This window comes from Rhineura floridana, chromosome 8 (assembly GCF_030035675.1).
Source record: "Rhineura floridana isolate rRhiFlo1 chromosome 8, rRhiFlo1.hap2, whole genome shotgun sequence".
In the NCBI taxonomy this organism is placed as follows: domain Eukaryota; kingdom Metazoa; phylum Chordata; class Lepidosauria; order Squamata; family Rhineuridae; genus Rhineura; species Rhineura floridana.
Window position 1 is genome coordinate 52,113,613 of NC_084487.1, and position 22,244 is coordinate 52,135,856.

At 40.6% G+C, this 22,244-nt stretch overlaps 1 protein-coding gene across 1 annotated transcript in view; it reads right to left on the reverse strand.

Annotated features, from left to right (window-relative positions):
* The window catches only part of ANO4 (anoctamin 4), a 163,245-nt gene that overhangs the window by 129,237 nt on the left and 11,764 nt on the right, over window positions 1-22,244 (reverse strand). The window contains exons 2-3 of the mRNA XM_061582834.1: window positions 8,747-8,880; window positions 7,227-7,385 (exon numbers count right to left, since the gene is read on the reverse strand). Of these exons, the coding sequence (XP_061438818.1) occupies window positions 7,227-7,385; window positions 8,747-8,880 (293 nt within the window). The remainder of the gene's footprint in view (window positions 1-7,226; window positions 7,386-8,746; window positions 8,881-22,244) is intronic.

The following is a 22,244-nucleotide window of genomic DNA, read 5'->3' on the forward strand; positions in this document are numbered from 1 at the left end:
CATCTTCCTTTTATTTCATCTCGGTCAGTCAATGTGTTCCCCTGTTGATTATTCAACATCCCTACTCTTGGTTTAAATTTCCCTTTAATTTCTCCAATCTTTTGGAATAGGGCTCTTGTTCTTCCCTTTTTGTTGTCCTCTTCTATTTCTATACAATAACTATTGTAATAGTTCTCTTTGTCCCTGCGTACTAGAAGCTGTATTGTTGCATTTAGAGTTCTGACTGTGTTTCTATTTCCTCTTGCTTTCCTTCTCTCTTTAGTCATTTGAAGAGTTTCTTCAGTCATCCATTGAGGTCTTTCTCTCTTTTTAACTAGAGGTGTTTTTTTTTGCGTTCTTCCCTGATAACGTCTCTTGCTTCACTCCATAGTTTCTCTGGTTCCTACGTTTAAAGCCTCAAATCTATTCCTTATTTGAGTTTTATATTCTTCTGGGATGTTAATTGTATTTTGGCATTATGATTGCTTTGTTGTTCTTCTTTAGCTTTACTCTGATTTTCGATAAGACCAGTTCATGATCTGTACCGCAATCTGCTCCAGGTCTCATTTTTGCAGAAAGTATGGAACTTCTCCATCTTCTGCTACCAATTATATAATCAATTTGATTCCTATATTGACCATTTGGTGATGTCCACATGTATAGTTGTCTTTTCAGTTGCTCAAAAAATGTGTTTGCAAGAAACAAATCATTGGCTTCACAGAATTCAATAAGTCTTTCTCCTGTTTCATTTCTGTCTCCTAAGCCCCATTTACCCACAATTCCTAGCTCTTCTCTGTTCCCTACTTTTGCATTCCAGTCCACCATGATTATCAGAACATCTTGTTTTGGTGTGTGATCAATTTCTTCCTGTACTTCTGTGTAAAATCTCTCCAATTCCTCTTCTTCTGCGTTTGCCCTTGGAGCATAGACTTGGATGATGTTATGTTAATAGGTTTTCCGTTTAATCTCATTGATATCACTCACTCAGACCTTGCATTGTAGCTCTTAATTGCTTTTGCTACATCACTTCTCACTATTAAAGCAACCACATTTCATCTTAATTTCTCATTTTCTGCATAAAATATTTTGTAGTTGCCTGCCTGAAAATGTCCCGTTCCCATCCATTTTAATTCACCAGTCATGCCAAGTATTGTAATGTTGATGCGTTCCATTTCTTGCTTGACAATTTCTAACTTTCCCTGGTCCATGATTCTCACGTTCCGTGTTCCTACTGTGTGCATCATACAACTCCAGACTCTCCTTTTGCATCTGTGTGCATCAGCCTCTGGGTTTCCTTTCAGCTTTGACCCAGCTGCATCATTAGTCACAGCTCTACTTGTACTTGTCCTTAGTTCTTCCCCAGTAGCTCATTGAGTGTCTTCTGACCTGGGGGCCTCATCTTCCAACACTATCTCGTGTTGCATTTTGGATTCTCTGTTCATAGGGTTTTCGTGGTAAGAGGTATTCATAGGTGGTTTACCATTGCCTTCCTCTGAGTTTGGATGCATCTTAGTCTGGTGTCTCAGCTCTGACCATTCCACCTTGGGTGCCCCTGCTAGGAGTCTAGCCTCTTGGTCCAAACTCTTGATGGCATTGCTCTCAGCTTCTTCAACACTATCAATGTAACAAAAAATCTACATAAAACATAAAATCAAAACATAACATCAAAACATAACATCAAAACATACATAAAACAAAATCTACATAGTAGAGTGTCATACTTCAAAAATAACTTCACCCATGTTCCATTTTCACCTCTAAAAGCCTGAAGAAAGAGGTGTGCTTTCACCTGTCACTAAAACAAATATACTGTAGAGGCAAGGGATACCTCAGTAGGGAGATGATTCCACAGTTCTGGAACCACCATCAGAAAGCTTCTTCCGTGGTTCCCCACAGTGCACAATTCATTCAGAGCAGGGAATGCTAAGACAGCCTCATCTGTTGATTGTAATGAATGGGCAGGCAGTCTCTCAGATGTTTGAGCCCTGGGTCATTCAGGGCTCCAAAATGTCATCATAACCACCTTCAATCACTGGCTGTGGCAACCAATGCAGCACTTTCAGAACCAGTGACCATATGGTCCCATCGGGCTGCCTCACTTACCAACCTAGCAGCCTCCTTCTATACTAGCTGCAGTCTCTGGAACATCTTCAAGGACATCTCCACACAGAGCCCATTACACTAGTCCAGGTGGAGGTCACCAGAGCATGGACAACTGAGGCCAGTCTATCCCAGTTCTTATATCTCCAACCTTTCCTTCAAAAAGCTGAGAGCAACTTACCTATGATTCCATTTCATTAGAAATGGATAATATGACTTCAGATCATTCTCTGGGCATACATCTTTCAAAGCTTTCCTCTGATCACTCACCAGCCAAGTTTTGCAGCTCTTAGAGTAGGAGATCAACCAAAGCAACAACTTAACGACAGTAGAAATCCATTCTTATGTCAAGATAATTCATTATGAATCCCACAAATGTTTACTCTAACCATGTTAACGTGTCACAATCATTTTTCTCAATGGACCGTTGTGAAGACTGGTCAGCTTTTCAAGGTATTAGAATTCTGATGTGCTGAAAGAAAATAATATATTGCTAACAGAACACTTTTCATCCAGTTTAGTGAAGCTTATTATCATGGGATTTGCTCAGGCCTCTGGTGCCAATGTGTTGTACTTATTCACATGAATTCCCATGATAGGAATGTAACTGCCTATTGAGTATGATGCAGAAACTGCAAAATTACTTCGACACACATTCCAGTGCTTTCCAGGCCTCTCTTCACCACAGTAGACCCCTATGCCCTGTGTCCATGAAAAGCCATTAATCGGGGGGGGGGAGAGAGAGAGACTCTCTTCTGCAGCACCTGACAGGGCGCAAGGGGTCTGAAATATGAACTAAAAATTGGCAAAGTCCTGCATGAAAAAACTGGAAAGGCTGTGAGGAGACATGTTTGGTAAGTTCCTGGGCTCATCCAAACCCTGCTTTTGGAAAGGGCCATAGTGGTAAGGAACATGCTATGCATGGGGGGGGGCAGGCTCTATACTGTCCCTGGCATCTTCAAACAAGAGCAGTACAGGAACGTCACTGCCAATCAAGGCAGATGGTCCTGTCCTGACCCAGGTGAACCAATTATCTCTCAGTATAAGGTAGCTTTGTATGTATGCAAAGAAGCATTAACAACTCCTTTTATAGCAAGTAATCAAACACATCCTGCTCAGCTAATATAATGGGTGCAACCTACAAATGATTTGTTTTAAGTCTCACTGAAATCAGATAACAATACTTAACATTGGTGTAGTACTTTCAAGTGTTCAAAATACTTCACATGTAGCTATAATATCTACAGAACCCTAAAAGGTAAGTCAGTATTATTATCTCCCATATTATGGATGGAAAGACTGAGGATGAGAGAGAGTGACTTGTCTAGTGAGTTCAAGGCAGAGGTTAGTTTCTTATTCATAGTTTCTTTAGCCACTACACTACACCTCTTCTATCTAAACCCAAAGGATTTAGGTGCTTAACTGTGTACTTAATCTCATCAATTTCAACAGAATTAAAAGGAAATGTATGCAAAATGTTACTTAAGGGATAGTAAGATGTTTCCACATGGAACTATGAATAGGATCCTAGACTATCATGGCTCCCATTTATAGATTTATCTCTGGAAAAGTTAATACAAACGATTACTCTGTAATCTCTCTCTCTATATAGGTGCCCACATGACCTCTTTTAAAAAGCCAATCAGTAAGTGTATAACATTGCATCTGAAAAATATTTTATATGCACTTAACTCTCTGGACTGTTCCCAATTTGTTCCTCGTATTAATTTCCCCCCTAGGCTACATTTGGTAAATCACCTTTTTTATTTACAATCCAAAACATTATGAAAAAAGGTTATGGCTACAAACACTTTCTTTCTCAATAATTCACTTCCGCTATAACCAAAGAATTTCCCATTAACCATTCCCAGGAAGGTGCCTCAGGCAATAGTACCATCTCTGTGGCAGAACCAAAACTGTCTTGAAGCATCCTCAGTAGTGTAGCAAAAGGGGTAAGCAGGAGAGTGGAGCTCCAGGACTTTTTTCAGAGCAAGGATCATGACATCATCTGACAAAGTGCCAGGATAGTCGGCAGACCCTTCTTGCAAATGAATAAGGCAATAATGAGACTTCAAGTTTTACTATGTTTGCGACATGTTAGCATAGAGGAAGTCAGAGAATGAGTCCAGCTTACTATTCGATGGCTACCAGCTGATCCTAATTAAACTGGTCATTAGTTATATTACTTTGCTGACTGTGCGCATGTGTAAAATGGATCAGTACAACTGGCTGAGTTTTTAGACTTTTCTTGGGGTGTGTGGCTATAGACTCTCTTTGAGAGCATGGTTATTGGGACTGTCATGTTGACCTCCTAAACTTCAAAGATTGCCATTACATCACTGGGCACAAAATTATGCATTTGGTATTAACAGTCAGCTGCTTTGAGAAGGCTATTATCTTGAAAGGCAGCTTAGAAATATTTGAAAGAAATAAAACAAATCATGAAGTCAAATTGTCTGGGGTCTAGGTGTGAAGTGTAACTGCATTCACAAAACTCCATAGGGGCCTATGGATCTCAGGCTCATTGAGAAAGCCGGGAGAAACCATAAAGCAGACTCCAGTAGTTGTAAACAGGCTGATCTGACTGGAAACAGATGCTAAAGTCACACATCAGGTTTGTTGAATAGGAAGAAAATTCCTCTGTTCAGGATTAATTGTTGATGCTGGTCCAACTCACACAGGGCTAACAGCATTACGCTGAGGTTCCTTGTATTTAAACTTCACTTATTAAAACAACAGATCCTCATTTTGATCATCCTAAAGTTTAGAAACACTGAGATATAAAGAGGCCACACACCAAACCAAATTGAATGAGAAACAAAGCCTGATATCAGGTGAGACAATAAAAGGAAAAGAGATGAATAATTAAATGGCAGAATAATTGATTGAGGATGAATGTGCTACACAGTAAAAGAACATTAAAGATTAAGAAAGGACCATTGCACAGTTGTAAAAAAATTGCGCCTAACAGAACCGGTAAGTCAAACAGTAAGGTTTTCAAAACTCTTCCATAATTGTGGTCAACACAGCATAGCAGTATATTATATAGTTATAGTTTGCAGACTCCAAACACATATTCAGATAGTCTTCAACCTGAATTGTGTAACAATTCATATGTCAATAGCGAAGACTCTGCGTTGTTACAACTGAAAAAGCAGGAATAACATTTTGCAACTTTCCCCTTGATTCTATTAAGTAAATGTATATCAGAATTACAGACTACATAGCTAAAGAAAAGTCACCAAAATACAGTATTTGGCAGCAATTAGTAAAATTAATGAGTGTTCACAGTATGAAATCGTGGAGTAATTTTTGCATGCTGAGTTCATAATATATAAGGACAGAGAGATATATTGCAGAAAGTTCATGAAAGAAGACCTGCGCAAAGTGTTTAACACTTTGCAAGTTTTGTACAACTCCACTGTGTCCTATTAAGCCAGCCACCCCCAACCTGGTTCCCTCCAGCTGTTTTGAACTACAACTCCCACCAGCCTCTGCCAACATGGTCAATAATCAGGGATGGTGAGGAGTGTAATATAGCAACATATGGGAGGCAACAGTTTGGGGAATTCTGGCTTAACAGGACACAGTAGTTAAACTTGCTTCCAATCTGATTTCATAAACACTAAATATTAGGAAGATTTACACAAGCTATATTGCTTCATCTGTCAGCATGTTCCAGACTACATTCATTGTCTATTTGAAAATATAAATAAAGGAAGGCAAATGGGATTGTCTGGAGACGTCCACAGAATAAATTTAGAACACATTTCCCATTATGTTAAATGAAGGAGCACTTAGCATGACCTTTTTTATCTTTTAATCCAACTACTACAAAATAAGAATTATTCACTAACTGTGTAACTGGCCAGCATAATCTTCCACGTACTTTACATTTTACCAGACAGGGATTAACAAAGTCAAGACCTTTTATCCGAGACTTGTCTGTATCTCTTGATTGGATAACTTCACTTATTTGAGGGATTTTTTAAAATTCCTATTGACCACTTTTAAAATTTGATAACACACAATTCTATATCAGTAATGTGTCACATGAAATTCAGACATACATTGCATAATCACATTACAACAGTGGAAAAGTGAAAAGGAAACCAGAGACAATAGGATGGCTCCAGAGTAAGTTACAGTGCAATCCTAACCATGTCTACTCAGAAGTAAGTCCTGTTAAATTCATTGGGGCTGACTCCCAAGTAAGTGGGGTTAGGATTGTAGCCTCAGTTATGCTTTAGTCCCATTGAAATCAGTAGAACTCAAGTTAGTCATTACTATCTTGTCTTACTGTTTTCGACAGGACTTAAGCATGGCTAGTTTAGTCTGGATCCAACCACATTTAGACTTCTTTATAGTATAATTCTAAGAAGCTGCTTTGCATAGTGACTCTACTCTTTCTACCTTAGCAGACAATAAGTATGTGTAGAATCAATGTGGCAGAGGCAGGGGAAGAGGGGCTGTGTTCATGCTAAAATTCAGGGTACAAATCATGTAGACACAGTCTACGCATGTAAATCTTGAATGCATTTTGGGTCTGTTCAGAAGGCTTGAACAATTATGTGGAAGTGGGAGGTAGAGCCAGTAGAATAATCCAGCTTCCAATTCCAGGTTTAATTGTACACACCTTTGCTATCTGAAAATAAAAGAGTTATTCTGTAATGCCTAGTACTGCTTGCCACATGGATCCTCCCAAACATATATAGAGATAGTTTCCTTGGGAGTGCTGAATGCTCCTGGAAGCATCTGATGTTGGTGTGATTTTGGGAAGCCATATGGTAAATCACACTACATGCCTCAGGTGAGTCACCACATGGAAATTGCTTGCCATGGGGTAAGAAAGATGTAAACCATTCCTTAAAAATAGGGACTGAGAATTAAACTTACAATTACTACTCACAGTGTAAATTCACAAAGTATGTTAGCACCAAAGCTGGAGATCGCATAACAGGCAGGTATGGCAATTGAAATGTTTAGAACTAACATGCCAAGCCGGTTAATATTATTACAAAGGAATGAAAAGGTGCCCTAGATTAAAATCAATACTTGTCTCTCTTGTTGCCATTAATTGCAAAGGAATTCCTTTGTTTGCAAGCAGGTTTGGATTTTGAAAATGTTTACCAAGAAATCCTTCTTACCTCTTTCTCCATTTGAAGTCCTTCTGCTCTCATATTTCTTTCAAACACTTCTCTTTTCTCAGTTTGTGGGTTGGATTTTCTGTACACCAAAATGTAGTCAATGCGACATTTTCCATCCCTAAAATACAGCCCACTAGATTTATTTTTTCCTGGTATTCCCTGTGAAGAAAAAGTCAAAGCAATTGTCAGACTGGTATTTAACTTTTTTCACAAACCAAAGGATTTCAATACAAAGATCTGATATATAAAACTATTACATATATGTATGATAATCACTAAGAGTGGTATTCAGTGCTAGTCCTGCTCAGAGTTCCACTGAAGTTAATAGACATGACCAACTTAGGTTCATTAATTTCAGTGGGTCTACTATGAGCAGGACTTAGTTGAATATATCCCTAAACTTGGGGAATTAAAGCTAGCATCAGACAGCCAGATTAATCATAACTCATCAGAATCTCCCATATGATCCAGTCTGTTTGCTCAGGTCCTTCCCCAGTGCCCATCAGTGGCAGAAATTCTGCAGGTAAGTATGTAGGACAGACTCATCAGTTGCAAAACTCAATTGTGGAACTCATGAAACTCTTACAATCCCTCTCTGTTGACATTTAGATACCTGGTGTTCTGCCATGCTTTTGACATAAACAGCAACTGAAATTTGTTCACTCTCTTTTTAAAGTTGGTTCTGTTGTGCTGTTGATGTTACTTGAATGTTGTTACTTTTAAATGAATAATATTTATATATTGTTGTTATGTTTTTAATTTTGTTTGTTAGGAATCTTGGAGTCTTACTGTGTGGGACAGAAGGGCAGGATAGAAATTATATTTATAACCTGCTCTTCCTCCAGGGGTGGCACACATAGTTCTTTCCTCTACTTTTACATCACAACAATCCTGTGAGGTAGCTTGAGAAAGATTAATTGCCCCAAGGTTGCACAGTGAGCTTCACAACTAAGTGGTAATTTGAACTTGGGCATCCCCAGATCTTGTCCAGTGTTCTGTAGACATCACACCACACTGGCTCTGAAAGAAACTAACTAACAAATATTGGCTTCCTATATTCACATTTAGAGGGCATTTTAGGCTGCCTGCAAACTAGATAAGAAAAGGAGAAAAGGGAAGCTATGACATATCTCAAATGACGGCACAGGACTTTCCAACAAGACTGTATGCTAAATTACCATAATTCACTTATAATTATTTTCTTCAAGTCCATTTGAATAAAAATAACATTTGCAACTCCATGCACTGTATATATTATACATAAGCAATAGATCAGGGTGCTTGCTTTATTTCAGATAGTCAAACATAAGGCATGACAAATGTCTAGGAATTCTTTTCCATTGTCCGCAGATTAATGATAGAATTGTTAAGGCACTTTGATTTTATGGTGTATTAACTTTAAAGCAACTTCACAGACACATTTGTAAAGTATGTGCACAGCGCACCTTTGTAAAAACAGAGATGATTTCAATTCCACCAATGGAGAGCCACAAATAATTTAAATTTATAAAGGTTCTTACTTCTCCCGTTGCCTCCAGTCTGCTGGTATTATCCGAAGTACTAGTCAAATTTTCACGGTGAAGCAAAGAATCATCTTTTGAAGGGCTGGTTGTGCCTTCTAATTCATCAAAGAAAATATTGACATCCTTGGCTACTAAAAAGCAACAAAAAAGTTAAAATGTAAATGTAATAATATTGTCAATGCCCATAAAAATGAAATAAAATCTCATCAACTTTGCATATTTATCACATGTTAAAATCAATAGCAGTCATTTGAAATGGCAGATTATCTAGTAATGTTATGCATGTATACAATAGCAGTTATATTATGTATCTAACAGGCCAGGGCTGGTGGTGAACGAACATAGCAGCTTCAAGGGAGTGGTGATAGCTGTGCACATCTCCCTCACTTAATCTACAGTCTTTCCAGTCCTCAGGAAAATCTTGTAGATTTGTAACCTGCAACAGGAATTCCACTCTATTCTTTTTATAACAGACCTATGCAAATCAAAATACTGTATAGTCAAGTTCTCTGAGACATAACCCTTTCTTAAAAATGGAAAAACACACCATCAAATAGCACCTAACACTTGTGCATGAGTAATATATTATACAATTTATATTTAAAAAGAGATTTTTGCTCTGTATAATAGTCAAATCTCAATACTCTATTTTTTCTTTAAAAAATGAAAAAGGGAAAGGAAGCAAATCCGGAATGGAGACATACTTAGTACCTGGAGATGCAGACATCTGTCATAATCTGTTCACGTCAATATAATGTATAAAATGTCATTCCAAGGCTTTTCAGGAAAATAAAAATGGCAGCCAGCAGGAGAGAGGCTACAAATTTTATCTACATGCCCAAAAGGCAAAAGAGGGGAGGTAATTTTACCCCTTCCCTTTTGTTCAACACCCCCCCCACACATTTGGGCTGAACTTCAGGGATCCATGTCCTTAAGGGTTGTGTAATGTTTTAATCCCAGTCAAATTGAAAACTGAAAAAAACTCTCTCTTCTTTCATTATTTGTTCCCTCAGTATGGAATGTTCAGGGAACTTTCATACCAGCTCAGCCAATCAGTGTTTGAAATTTCACTGCTACAAGGACAATAGATAAAAGAACCTATTAGCTAACATCCTGGATTTGCCAAGAGATTATTCATGCAAAATGCACAATTATCACCCAGCTACACAATAATCAGGTAAAGGTTAATCGTATAGTAACAAACCAGTTTCTACTTCATAATGTAGATATAACTGTAATTATTATTGTTGTTGTTATTGTTATTATTATTATTTGATTTATATCCCGCCCTTCTTCCCAGCAGGAGCCCAGGGCGGCAAACAAAAGCACTAAAAACAAACTTTAAAACACATTAAAACAAAACATCTTCAAAAACATTACTTAAAAAAAACTAACAAAACATTTAAGATTAAAAACATTTTAAAAACGAAAGTTTAACAACATATTATAAAGCAATTCCAACACAGATGCAGACTGGGATAGGTCTCAACTTAAAAGGCTTGTTGAAAGAGAAAACTCTTCAATAGGCGCTAAAAAGATAACAGAGATGACGCCTGTCTAATATTTAAGGGGAGGGAATTCCACAGGGTAGGTGCTGCCACAGTGTAATGTTAGGATGGTGTGTATGTATGTGTGTATGCATACTATATCCATGTACATGGGTATAGGTGTTCAAGTGTGAACAAGCATGTCACAACATATCTGCGCCATAAACTAGGTTTAATGACCTTGTCAAATGGGGTAATACAAAGTCCACAACTAACTGGGGGCTTGCTTTCTTATTGCTGCTGAGATTTCCCCTCCCCCATCTATTGTTTTTTAAAAGAGTTTTTCCCTACTATTACCAAAAATGCCATCATTCACATGGGGACTGACAAGCATCACATACAATTAGTTGCAGGTGGTCTAAATCTGTGCAATGACTATACACATTTTGTATAAGCAAATAGTCCTATTTGAATCACCATGTTAGGCTTTATTCCAGCTTGTTCCAGCAAAAGCTTCTCATCACCATCTCATAATAAATCCAAGTTTAACAGGTGTGCATGTATGCACATAGTACAGGGAAAACACAAACCAGACTTGACAGACCATTGCCAAGTCTATCTCCTTCATTCAGAGCCATTGACAGCTACTGAAAGTACATTCACCCATGTCAGGCAAGCATTTAGTCCAAGTGTTCCATTCATCAGACTGCCAGCGACTATACTCACAATATGACATCTTACATACGGTAAATAAGTCAGCAACACATCATTACTTCCCTCTCTTATCTTCTGAGAATGTCCAAGAACACAAAAAAAGGTTGCAGCACAAAATCCATATCAGTTTGTACTCTGTGTGATTTCAATAGAAAGCATAGCTAACTTTTCAGTTAATGCACTGGCAGTGAATAACACCAGCATTTTTTAAAGGCTTGTAATATGTATCTTAAAAAGAATGTGGCTTGCTTTTGCTTTTAATGTTGTGATCTTCTTTTGGATACATAGTTGTGCCATTAGGTGTAACTAGTTCACTCATTCCACAGCACTGAATCCAAACACAAAAAATACTAAATTCTGTTGACACCAATAATATCTGGATGCAGCCATTGGAAAGATCAAGAAAAAATAATTATAAATACTCTGCTATAAATAATTCAGCAGGTAGGAGTGAAAAATGGGAAAATAGCCAAAGAAAACCCTATGATTCTGAATTTTAAGTACAAGCCAGAAATGTAGCTCCGCTTACCTTGTGAAAGCAATGGGAGGCGGCAGCGCAATTGCGGCCCAGGGTGAAGCCGCAGAAGCCATGGGAGGTAAGGGCAACGTCGCGCGTCACGCTGAGATGACACGCGACATGCTGCACGGAGGGGGTGGAGCCAATGGGCCTATTTAAGCCCACGCCACACCCTCCGACTTCCTCTTGGCTCACGACAAAGAGAGGAAGAATGATGGCATGGGACAGACAGAGCTACTGAACAGCGAGGGACAGAGAGCGGTGGCCATTTTCTGACCGCATGGTCAATGCTTGGGCCTGATCAGCCCATTTAAGGTTGCAGCCATGAGGACAACGACTGTTAATCCTGCTGCGTGGCTGCAGGTGGCCTGGTGGTGAGGCCTGGCCAAGTTAAGCAAGATTACACAAACATCCTCCCCCCTATACAGGGAGGAGGGAGTGGATGTTAAACAAGGATTACAACCACATACATTTAAATATTACGCAAGTATATTTAGGCAGTTAAAGGGATAGAGAGAGAGACACACACAGAGAGAGAGAGAGAGACGCATCCCTGTGGGTTGCTGATTTCTCCCCCCCCCATAAAAGGGGAAGGGGGTGAAGGTAATATAAGAGTACCACTTAGATATATTGAACATTTACATTAAATATTAAATAATTAATGATAAATAGATATGAGCCCAATGCCTCCTAAGAAGGAGAGAGTTGGGCCAAAAGGGGCATGTGCCTAGCCAGCAGGCCTCGTTAAAAGGGCCTAGCGGGCAGGAAGCGTCTGGGCTGATAATGGTAAAAGAAAGAAACACATTTATAAATAAAGTAAAATACAATAAACACATCAAGTTAACAAACATGCTATATATGTATTTGGCAACCCCTTGCTGCCTAGGCCACACACACACCCTTAGCCCAGGGCAGATTGTGGGAGAAAGGGTGGTTTAGTGTAGTGGTTAGGGTGTTGGACTGTGACCTAGGAGACCAGGGTTTGAGCCTCCCCAACTGCTGTGAGGCGCAATGGGTGACCTTGGGCCAGTTACTGCAGGCTCAGAGCAAATTATGGGAGGAGGCTGTGTTATAACAAGATTCTTTACACTTTACACTTTTTACAACAAGCCAGTAAGACAGCTGCACAGGCTTTTCGAGCCTGCCAACACAGGCCCTATTTCCCCCTTTGATTGCCAAGGCTGGGTGTGAGTTCAGCCTAGGTAGGGGCGCAACACAGTGAGGGATGTGGGTGAGGCCCTGGCAGCCTCTATTGGCAATTGTGCGGGACTCTTTGATTAGGCTTACAGTTTTTTCCTAGACCCGGGCCTATATTAGGTTGCAGGGATACGGAGCTCTTGGCTAAGCTTCCGACTTCTTGCTAGGCCCAGGAATATATTGGGCTGAGTTAATTAATTCTATTATCATTACATTATATGGTGGCCTTGGTGGGGCCGGGTGAGCCTTCTGGGACTTTGTGCCTGTCCTATTTAGATACTAGTGGTGTGCACGGATGACAAGGTTTTGCTAGAAAATGTCTAAATCACCATAACTTAGTTGACAGTGATCCTTTTTCAAGTGTCAGTGCCACGCTAATTGTTACCTCTGAGACAGAAGTTGCATTTATTTGAATTTAGTCCCGTATCAAAAACAAAGCATATGGCATTTGTTGTATTAAAGAAGGACATGCAAACTTCTGCATGGAATTGAAGGTCTAGCAGATTATAATGTGGCTTGATGGGAGGATAGGAATAAAAAGGAAAGCCAGACTGCTTATAAGGCTCTTATCCTAATTCCAGGATCTTAGACTTTACTAAAGAAGGGGCTGCCTTGACAGGATTTTAGATTCCTGTTGACATAGCGGCTGCCTTTTAAGTTCCAGGCAGACTCTTCACCCTTTCCTGATGATTTTGTAACAACAACAACAACAAAAACCCTTCTTTGTTAGGATTTCTGATATCATTTACCTGCAGTCATATATAGCATGCAACTTTTACATTGGCACTTCTATTTTGATATCAGTTACTTGAAATCAATGTAGCATGCACATTTTGCATTTGAACATTTATTATTATGGTTGTTTGGAAACCCACTAGGAGAAAGCTGCGGTGGGTCCAAATATTGGTGACAGCAGCATATCCTCAGTCTCTGTGCTTTAGGGGAACTGGATTAGCTGCCATGGAATAGTAGTTGGTAAAGTGTACTTACTCATAAATGATTTACTCCCTTTCTTTGCAGAAGGATGTGCACAGCAGTGAGATATTAGGCCGGAGGCCTTCAAGGGGGTAAGAGGAAGCCCCCAGCTTAAGCTGCTCAGGGACATGTGTCCCTCCCCAGTTAGACTTGAGGTACTACAAACTTCGATTACCGGCTACCCGGTTTAAAGGGAGGTTTGTCTGTGTTATGGTGTTTTTCTTTTGGTTTCCTGATCCCAGATTTCAACTCGCGGCTGGCCTTCAGGGCATACAGTCTTAAATCTGTCGTAGTTATGGCCTTAGGATGCAGAGGGCATATTACACCTGATTCACCACCAGTCCTGTTTAAGGGGTCAGGCAGTGATGGGTTTATACTGGATAGCCTGGGATAGTGCGCTGCACTTCATTCAACATGGTGCACACCTATGATAGAGATGCCTTATGCATTTTTATGTGGCAGAGCATTATCTATGGACTGCTATATTTCTCACATGGAGTGCTGCAGCTCCTTCTGGGGGGGGGCAGTCATGTCCACCAACTCCCAGCTGGCCTTCATGGCCTACAATCTTCAATCTGTTTTAGTTATGGCGGTAATTGCCAGGGACAGAGTGTAAAGATGTACAGTTGGGCAGAGTTCTTGGCCCCTTCCTGGCCACCCCAGTTGGGTAGGGCCTTAAAAGGCAGTGGGCAAATTACGTCTGATTCACAACCAGTCTTATTTAAGGGGTCAGGCAGTAACAGGTTCATACCTGATAGTCTAGGAACGGTGCTCTATGCTTCATTTAACATGATGCCCACATGTGGCAGAGCATTGCCTATGGACTGCTATAATTCTCGCATGGAGTGCTTCAGATCCTTCTGGTAGGGGGCAGTCAGGAGACAAGTGGACTTAGAAACAGTGGGGCACTATCTGTATGATGGGCTGTTCATCGGTTGGGCAGATTTTGGGGTGCATGTTAGCACCTGAGGTCACAGCTTATAGTATGGATATGTAACTGGGGGTTCCCTTGAAAACTGGGAATATGGAGGATCCTGCCCCAGTGTTCACCTTTCTGGGTATCAAGATTGGCTCTGTGCCAGTGTTCACCTTCTGGGTATCAAGATTGACTCTGCGGCCCAGGGCTGCAAGCTGCACAGGGACATGCTTTAACTGTTGCAGATTAGGATCCTGGAGTTTTTCCACTTCTAGCTAAGGCACAGGGTTTTCGAGATCATTCCACGGATTTTAGGGTCCGGTGCATGTTGGCTGGGTGGGCTAGGGAGCGCCCAGCTGCCCCGATCACCGCCGTCCTATATCTCCAGAGCTTTTAGAGAAACTCATGAGCCAATGGTCAGCAGTATGCTCTTCCAACTACGAAATCCAGCTATTTCGAGCAGTGTCCCTTACATTATTTTAGGGGGATTTCGAATTGGAGAAGTAGTGGCTGGGTCTAAGTTGGACCAGTCACAGCGCGCCCTCTTAATTTCAGATATCAACATGAAAGCAGGCAGCGCTTACCTTACGTTACGTAGGTCTAAGACTGACCAGAGGGGCAGAGGACGGACTGTTATTTTAGCTCCTTCCCCTTTGCCACACATTTGCCCAGTGCAGGCCCTGCTAACCTTTATGATAGCTAGAGGAGCAGGGAGTGGATATTTATTTGTTCACAGGAACGGTAATCCTCTCACTAAATATCAATTTTGGGCACTTACTAAGAAGGCTCTGCACGGATTAGGAATAGACCCATCAGTTTTTGGGATCCACTCTTTTAGAATTAGAGCAGCTTCCACAGCAGCGGGGCTGGGTTTCCCATGGGCCAGTCTGCAAGCTGTTGGAAGGTGGGCTTCTGGGGCCTATAGGAGTTACATCCGCCCCATGAGTGGGCATGGTAATTCGGAAGCCTAATGGCGTTGCCTTGTTTTGGCAGGTTGCCGGAGGGGGACGGATCCTAGTCTGTGGCCACAGCATGATTTTCTGGGCGGGCCGTAGGGCTGCGTCATCTTGGATGGGCTCGCAGCTGGGGCTCAGTCAACGAGCTACTGTACAATGGCTTGGCTGGCAAGGGATGTGCTGGGATGGGCTCCTACCCGCCCTGTTCCGGCAAGGGTTAGCGTGTGAAGTTCCACACATCTTGGTCATTCACCTGGGAGGTAATGACCTGGGTTTACTTAAGGGCAGGGCCCTTACTGTTCAGGCATGTAGCGATATGCACGTTATAAGGCAGCGTTGGCCTTCAGTTTGTCTGCTTTGGTCAGACATACTGCCACGCAGGGAATGGCGTGGAGTTTGGAACCCCAGGAGGATAGACTGGACACGTAAGAGGGTCAACTGACAGATTCGGTTGGCACTTCTTGGGGATGGTGGGTTGCCCATTCCACATCCGCTCATACAGCATTCTAGGGTTGAACTCTATAGGGCCGATGGCATTCACCTGTTGGACACAGGGAACGACAACTTTTTGCAAGACCTGCAGAGGAGTCTGCTGGAAGTTCTTCTACGCAGTGGGGAAAAGGGGACTAAATAGAGATTTGTCCCCTTCTTGTGGCGGTAAAGTGCAGGAGGGGAAATTAGTAACGACAGCTAGGTGGCCCCCTTAGGCACCTTTGGAGGTGAAGGGTGGTTCCAGATGCCTGTCTCTCAGGGTTTTATGGCCCAAATACAGGATATGGGCTGCTTTTGGGGCCAACTTACCTCATCCACCCGAGGGTTCTACGGCCCCAGGGCTGGGTGACGTAGGAAGGTCTCCCTACTCACCTATAAGGTGTGGCCGGGGCAGGGGTAAGCAAAAGGGGCTTGCCCTTGGCTCCAGCAGGGGCTGGTTGCCCGAGAGCTGTAGGGCAAGCTGATTGCCTATTGTTAGTTCCCGCACTTAGGTTTCACCTCTGCAGGTCGCTTTAAAGTTTTGTTTGAATTTAATAAAGTGGCCCTTTATTCAACCATAGCTCCTGTTCTCTGCGTATTATTTCACCCATCGACCACAATAGAGTACAAGCTTATATGGAGAGGCAAGTTAACTTGAATTGTCAGGGGCAATCCAGCAGGCCCTCAAGTATATACGGAAGAGCCTGAGGGCTGAATTCTGGTTCCAGATTCCTTGTGGGAGCAGGGTAGAGGGGTTGAGGAAGTGAGATACAATGAACATTCTAAGGAAAATGTTATACGTTGCAGAGATTTCATGTTTCTGGCTCATTTTTTTGTCCTAGCAAGGCTGGGGTAAGTGTATACATAGGGGTGAGCCAGTGAGTGAATGAGAGAGAGAGAGAGAGAGTAGTTGGGCACTGGTAGAAGGAAACATTTTGCAAGACTGGGACAGAGAGAAGGAAAAAGCAAAAGCCAACAGTACTGGCAGTTTTAATGCTGGCATGGGGAAGAGGAGGAAATAGGGTCCTCTGTCATCTACATGGACATTTCACTAGTCTCAATAATAAACGTATTTTCAATACCTTAATCTCTTGGTCATGCTTTAGCATAGAGGCACATTGATACCTGTTCATGCCAGGGTTCCTGAAGCCAATGGTGGAACACGTCTCCTGTTATGAACCAGCCAACATCTGAAGTCCTCCTCTGGGTACCCCCTCCAAGATTAGTTCCAAAGGTAATGACAAGGGAGAAGGACTTTTCAGTAGTGGCCCTCCATCTGCAAATGCTCTCCCCAGTGAGGCCTACCTGATGCTGACATTATCATCTTTTCAGTATCAGGTCAAGATGTTCATCTACCGCCTAGATGAAATGTGAAAGTTGACTTTATGCTTTTTAGTTGATTTTGTCTGCTGTGGTAGTGTGGTTGTGATATTATTTGTACTGTTTTGTATTATTCTCTTACTTGAATTTCTGTATATTCTAATCTGCCACAAAACACCTTGCATCTTCTTCTTTTTTAGAAATAGGTATTTAAGAAATTCAGTAAACTAAGCTATCTTATTTTGGGCTGGGGGCAAAGTCTTGCATATCTCTCTCTCTCCTACAGCCCATGATTGAAATCACTGATGCAGTGGCAGCATTATGGTGGGGCTTACTGTGATGAACATTTCTCCAGTTAATAAATGGAAATATAGACTGAAAGATGTTGCTTCAGATTGGTCTCTTTTTCTTTCCTAGATGATGTCACCAGTCCCAAGCTGAACATGCCTATGTAGATGCCTATGATCAAACTGAGAAATACAAGTATGATGTAGGTAGTATACAGATACAGAAAGCAACAATTGTCCCTTCTGGTATCACCACACTTTCTAGTTGACGGAACTATGGGGATCACTCATAGTATCCATGTACAGAACTTAGAAGATGGCTTTTATAACTTGATATGATTTGTGGTGGCTCCATTCTGCATCTTTAAACACATTATGTATAATGTGCTTAAATGGAAATATAAAATTTAAGTTTAAAGCAGAATATTGGTATACTCTTTTCATTGTAACACCATTACATGAGCTAGAGTTCAGAAGGGCACAAGCACAAATGGGAAATGTTTGAATTAGCTTCTGGTATCATTTATGTGATCTATCGTTGCTTAGTTTTCATTCTGAGGAGGATGGTAGTCAAAAGGTCAACAGAATAAGATGTAAAAAAAATCTGTTTTCACTAAGATTAGAAAAAAATGTAAATGCTGCTGGATGCCCAGGATTTGTATTGTTCAGCATCTAAAAACCACTATAGCTAAACTTGTTAAACAAAATAGTGCCAGGATGGAAAAACAAACATGTAAAAATATGAACATGTAACAAATGTGGTTGCCAAAACAGTAGGAACAAGTAGGGACCCAAAACATATTATTTTGTGTCTACTTTTTGTTGTTATTACCCACTCATACCACTTTTATTCCCTACACACACAGGCTGCAATCATATGCACGTTTACTGAGGACTAAGTCTGAACTTCATCAGACTTGCTGCCTAATACTGTGCATGTTTATTTGCAAGTTGTGCACACACACAAAAAGCTATATTTGCAGTTTGTTTTGGGGCAGCTGCAAATAAATGAACTCTTCTTGTCCCTTGGAATTTTCAAACCAAATAACTCACTATATTCCAAAAGTGTGAGTACTGACTAGCTCTCAGCTGCCTTGGTTCCAGTCTGCTGAACTTATTGCCAAGTGTTGACCCAGGGAAAGATGAGTTTTACTCGGAAGAGGCACATGAATGGGACTGAAAGGAAAAGAGTGTGGAGTTCATGTATATGAAAGTGGCTTGGAGTTGAAAAACACAACAGTATAAAATGATGGGTAATTTTTGAAGACAAAATATGAACAAATATGCTTCCTTTTTAGAAGGTTCTTCCTACAAAATTCACACACAATTTCAATGTGTAATTTTTTCTTTTTCTTTTACCAAACATCTATGTTGTGAAGTTTTAGTTATGAAAATGACATGCATGAAGATTGTGAACATATTACATCTAATAAGAGATATTCTGAAGCAGATTTTAGGAACTACAGCTGTAAAATAAAAACCAATCAGAAACTTTGCCATTGTGAAACAGTGTCATACTGCTTTAACACAACAAAGAACCTTGTCTATCGCAAACCAGCATACTTCTAAACCTGTCTTAAGAGTTGGAGCAAAATACCCATGACTTTCTGAACTAGTTTTTGTTTCAAAATTCTAACTAGTTTGAACTATGCCAGGCCTCTACATGTCTAGTAATAATATTAAAAAGCAACATGTTTCAGCATCCAATAGCCCAGCCTTAGAAAACTGCTTACTGTTTGCTGTTTTCTTATAAATGTTTCCTATTTGTTATTCACATTTAGTTAAATATCTAATTATAAAGAATGGGCCACTTGGGAACAGAGTATGAGCAAGACCAATCTGCAAACTACTTACTACTAAATTGAAAAACCCAGTAATGTGAGATAATGTTTTCTTTTTAATTCAACTCTTCATGCATGCATAGCAAGGTTGAGGAACTATTTTGCTGTCAAGAACTGCATTCTCTTGAAGGTAAATTTGTTGGGGCAAGCCACCTGCCTTCCCTCTCTCTCTGTCACCCCCCTCCCTTGCCACACACATAGATTAGGCTGAAGGCCACATGCAGTCTACAGGATGCAGGTTGCCCACGCTGCTGTATAGTTAGGCAGATAAACTTGGTAGCTCTTTCATAAAAATGTTTTGAGTACCGATATGGTAAATTGTATGCACCCAAATACAAAAGTCTCCTTCTATGTACAAAGTTAGCATGTGGGAGATCACATTCCAAGGGTAAAAGCTTTTGAAAAATTGGTCTGGACAGAAATCTTGTGCTGACCATTGAAGCACTCATTTTCATTTGTCCTCAGAGCTCCTTTCTTATCATAAATTTGTGTCACAGAATCATAGAATAGTAGAGTTGGAAGGGGCTTTTATGGCTATCGAGTCCAACCCCCTGCTCAGTGCATGAATCCAACTTAAAGCATACCTGACAGGTGGCTGTCCAGCTGCCTCCTGAATGCCTCCAATGTTGGAGAGCCCACCACCTCCCTAGGTAATTGATTCCATTGTCATACTGCTCTAAGAGTTAGGAAGTTTTTCCTGATGTTCAATCAAAATCTGGCTTCCTGTCACCTGAACCCATCATTCTGTGTCCTGCCCTCTGGGATAATAGAGAAGAGATCCTGGCCCTCCTCTGTGTGACAACTTTTCAAGTACTTGAAGTGTACGATCATATCTCCCCTGAGTCTTCTCTTCTCAAGGCTAAACATGCCCAGTTCTTTCAGTCTCTCCTCACATAGGGCTTTGTTTCCAGTCCCCTGATCACCCTCGTTTCCCTCCTCTGATCCTGTTCCAGTTTGTCTGCATCCTTCTTAAAGTGTGGTATCCAGAACTGGACACAGTAAAGATCAGGCCTAACTAGTGTCAAATAGAGGGGAACTACTACTTCACACGATCTGGAAACTATACTTCTGTTAATGCAGCCTAAAACAGCATTTGCCTTGTTTTGCAGCCACATCACACTGTTGGCTCCTATTCAGCTTGTGATCAACATCAATACCAATATCCTTCTTGCATGTCGTATTGCTGAGCCAAGTAACTGTACATTTGGTTTATTTTTCCTAGGTGTAGAACTCTGCACTTATCCCTGTTAAATTTCATTCTGTTATTTTCAGCCCAACACTCTAGTCTATCAAGATCCCTTTGAATTTTGTTTCTGTCGTCCAGGGTATTAGCTATCCCACCCAATTTTGTGTCATCTGCAAATTTGATAAGCACTCCCTGAACCTCCTCATCCAAGTCCTTAATAAAAATGTTGAAGAGCACTGGGCCCAGGACTGAGCTCTATGGTACAACACTCCTTACCTCCCCCCCCAGTTTGAGAAGGAATCATTTCACCTCAGCAATACACCACAGAATATAACTTTTTAACAAAAGTTCCTTCTACCTTCTTCAAGGCTCAAGGTGCTTCCAGATGAGTATTTCTTGTGGGATCAGTGCCTCTCGCGCATGCAAGTTTTTCCTCAACATACATCAGCATCATTGGCATCAAAATGCTAGTACATATTTTCCCCATTTACACTGTATTTACCCTTTCACTAGAAAATCCAATATGTTAAAAAAAATCGGTTGCCAATTACCCATTTAGGATACCTGAATGTCCCAATTACAATATTAAGCTCCTGTCTGAAATCGCTCTTATTTTCTTTCAAGGACCTCCCCCTTTTCTAGGAAATTACATAAAATTAACCAGGTTGTAGATGTGCAAGTTTAACATTTTTTTGTTTTAAGACATGAAGAACCAAGGCCCACACTTCTGGAAGAAAGCATATAGGAAATATATTTTGTCCAAGGGTGGAAGGTCTACAGTGAAAACTGTCCCTGCCAAGACTGTAAATAACTTTATTGAAATATGTTGGGAAACCAGCTTTTACTGTATAAAATCTTTAAGAAGTTTGTGTTGAAAAGTGATATATAAATATTCTAAATACATTAATAATGTTTCTATCTGATCTGCATGCAGATTCCACTAAGAAAGAAAGAAAAACGAATAAAATTTACTAATTATTTCTTCACAAGATCTTTTATATTGAAACCTATTGATTCGAATATCTGGTGTACTGCTTAATACAATGATATTCATTAAGCTCACTCATCTGGTTCACACTAGTATGCATTATTGTTCTCCCCCCCCTTCAGTTTTATCAGGTACGTATTCACCTCTATTACTGTTTCTACAGTGTTAAAACTTTGAACCCCACAGAGTAACTTACTTTCTTGAATTGCATTAAGAATTTCTGAAAAGTCCACATCTCTCTTCTGAGCATCAAGCCTTATTGATATTTGTGTTTCCAGGTGACGGCCTTGACAATGTTCTCTTCCTTCTAAAGAAATTGAATAGATTGGTGGAGTTTGCAATGATTTAGTAGTGACTCCAGCAAAAATGGGTGGGAAAGAAATAATGTTTGCAAACACGAAAGCTGCCTGGAATGATTATTTTTGCTGTGCAGTACAGGGAAAGTCAGTCCAAGAACGCATTCATATAATTGCAGTACCCACAACATGCTCCTGACTCCCCCTTCCCCATAAAGTGATAAATCTTCAGCTACCTACACTCATTCCTGCTTCTCTTTCCTTGAAGTGCAAATAGAAGTCTCAGAGAAGTGGTTTTTGACAGGAAAGAATTAAACTTCCCTTCCCCCTCCACACTTCCCCAC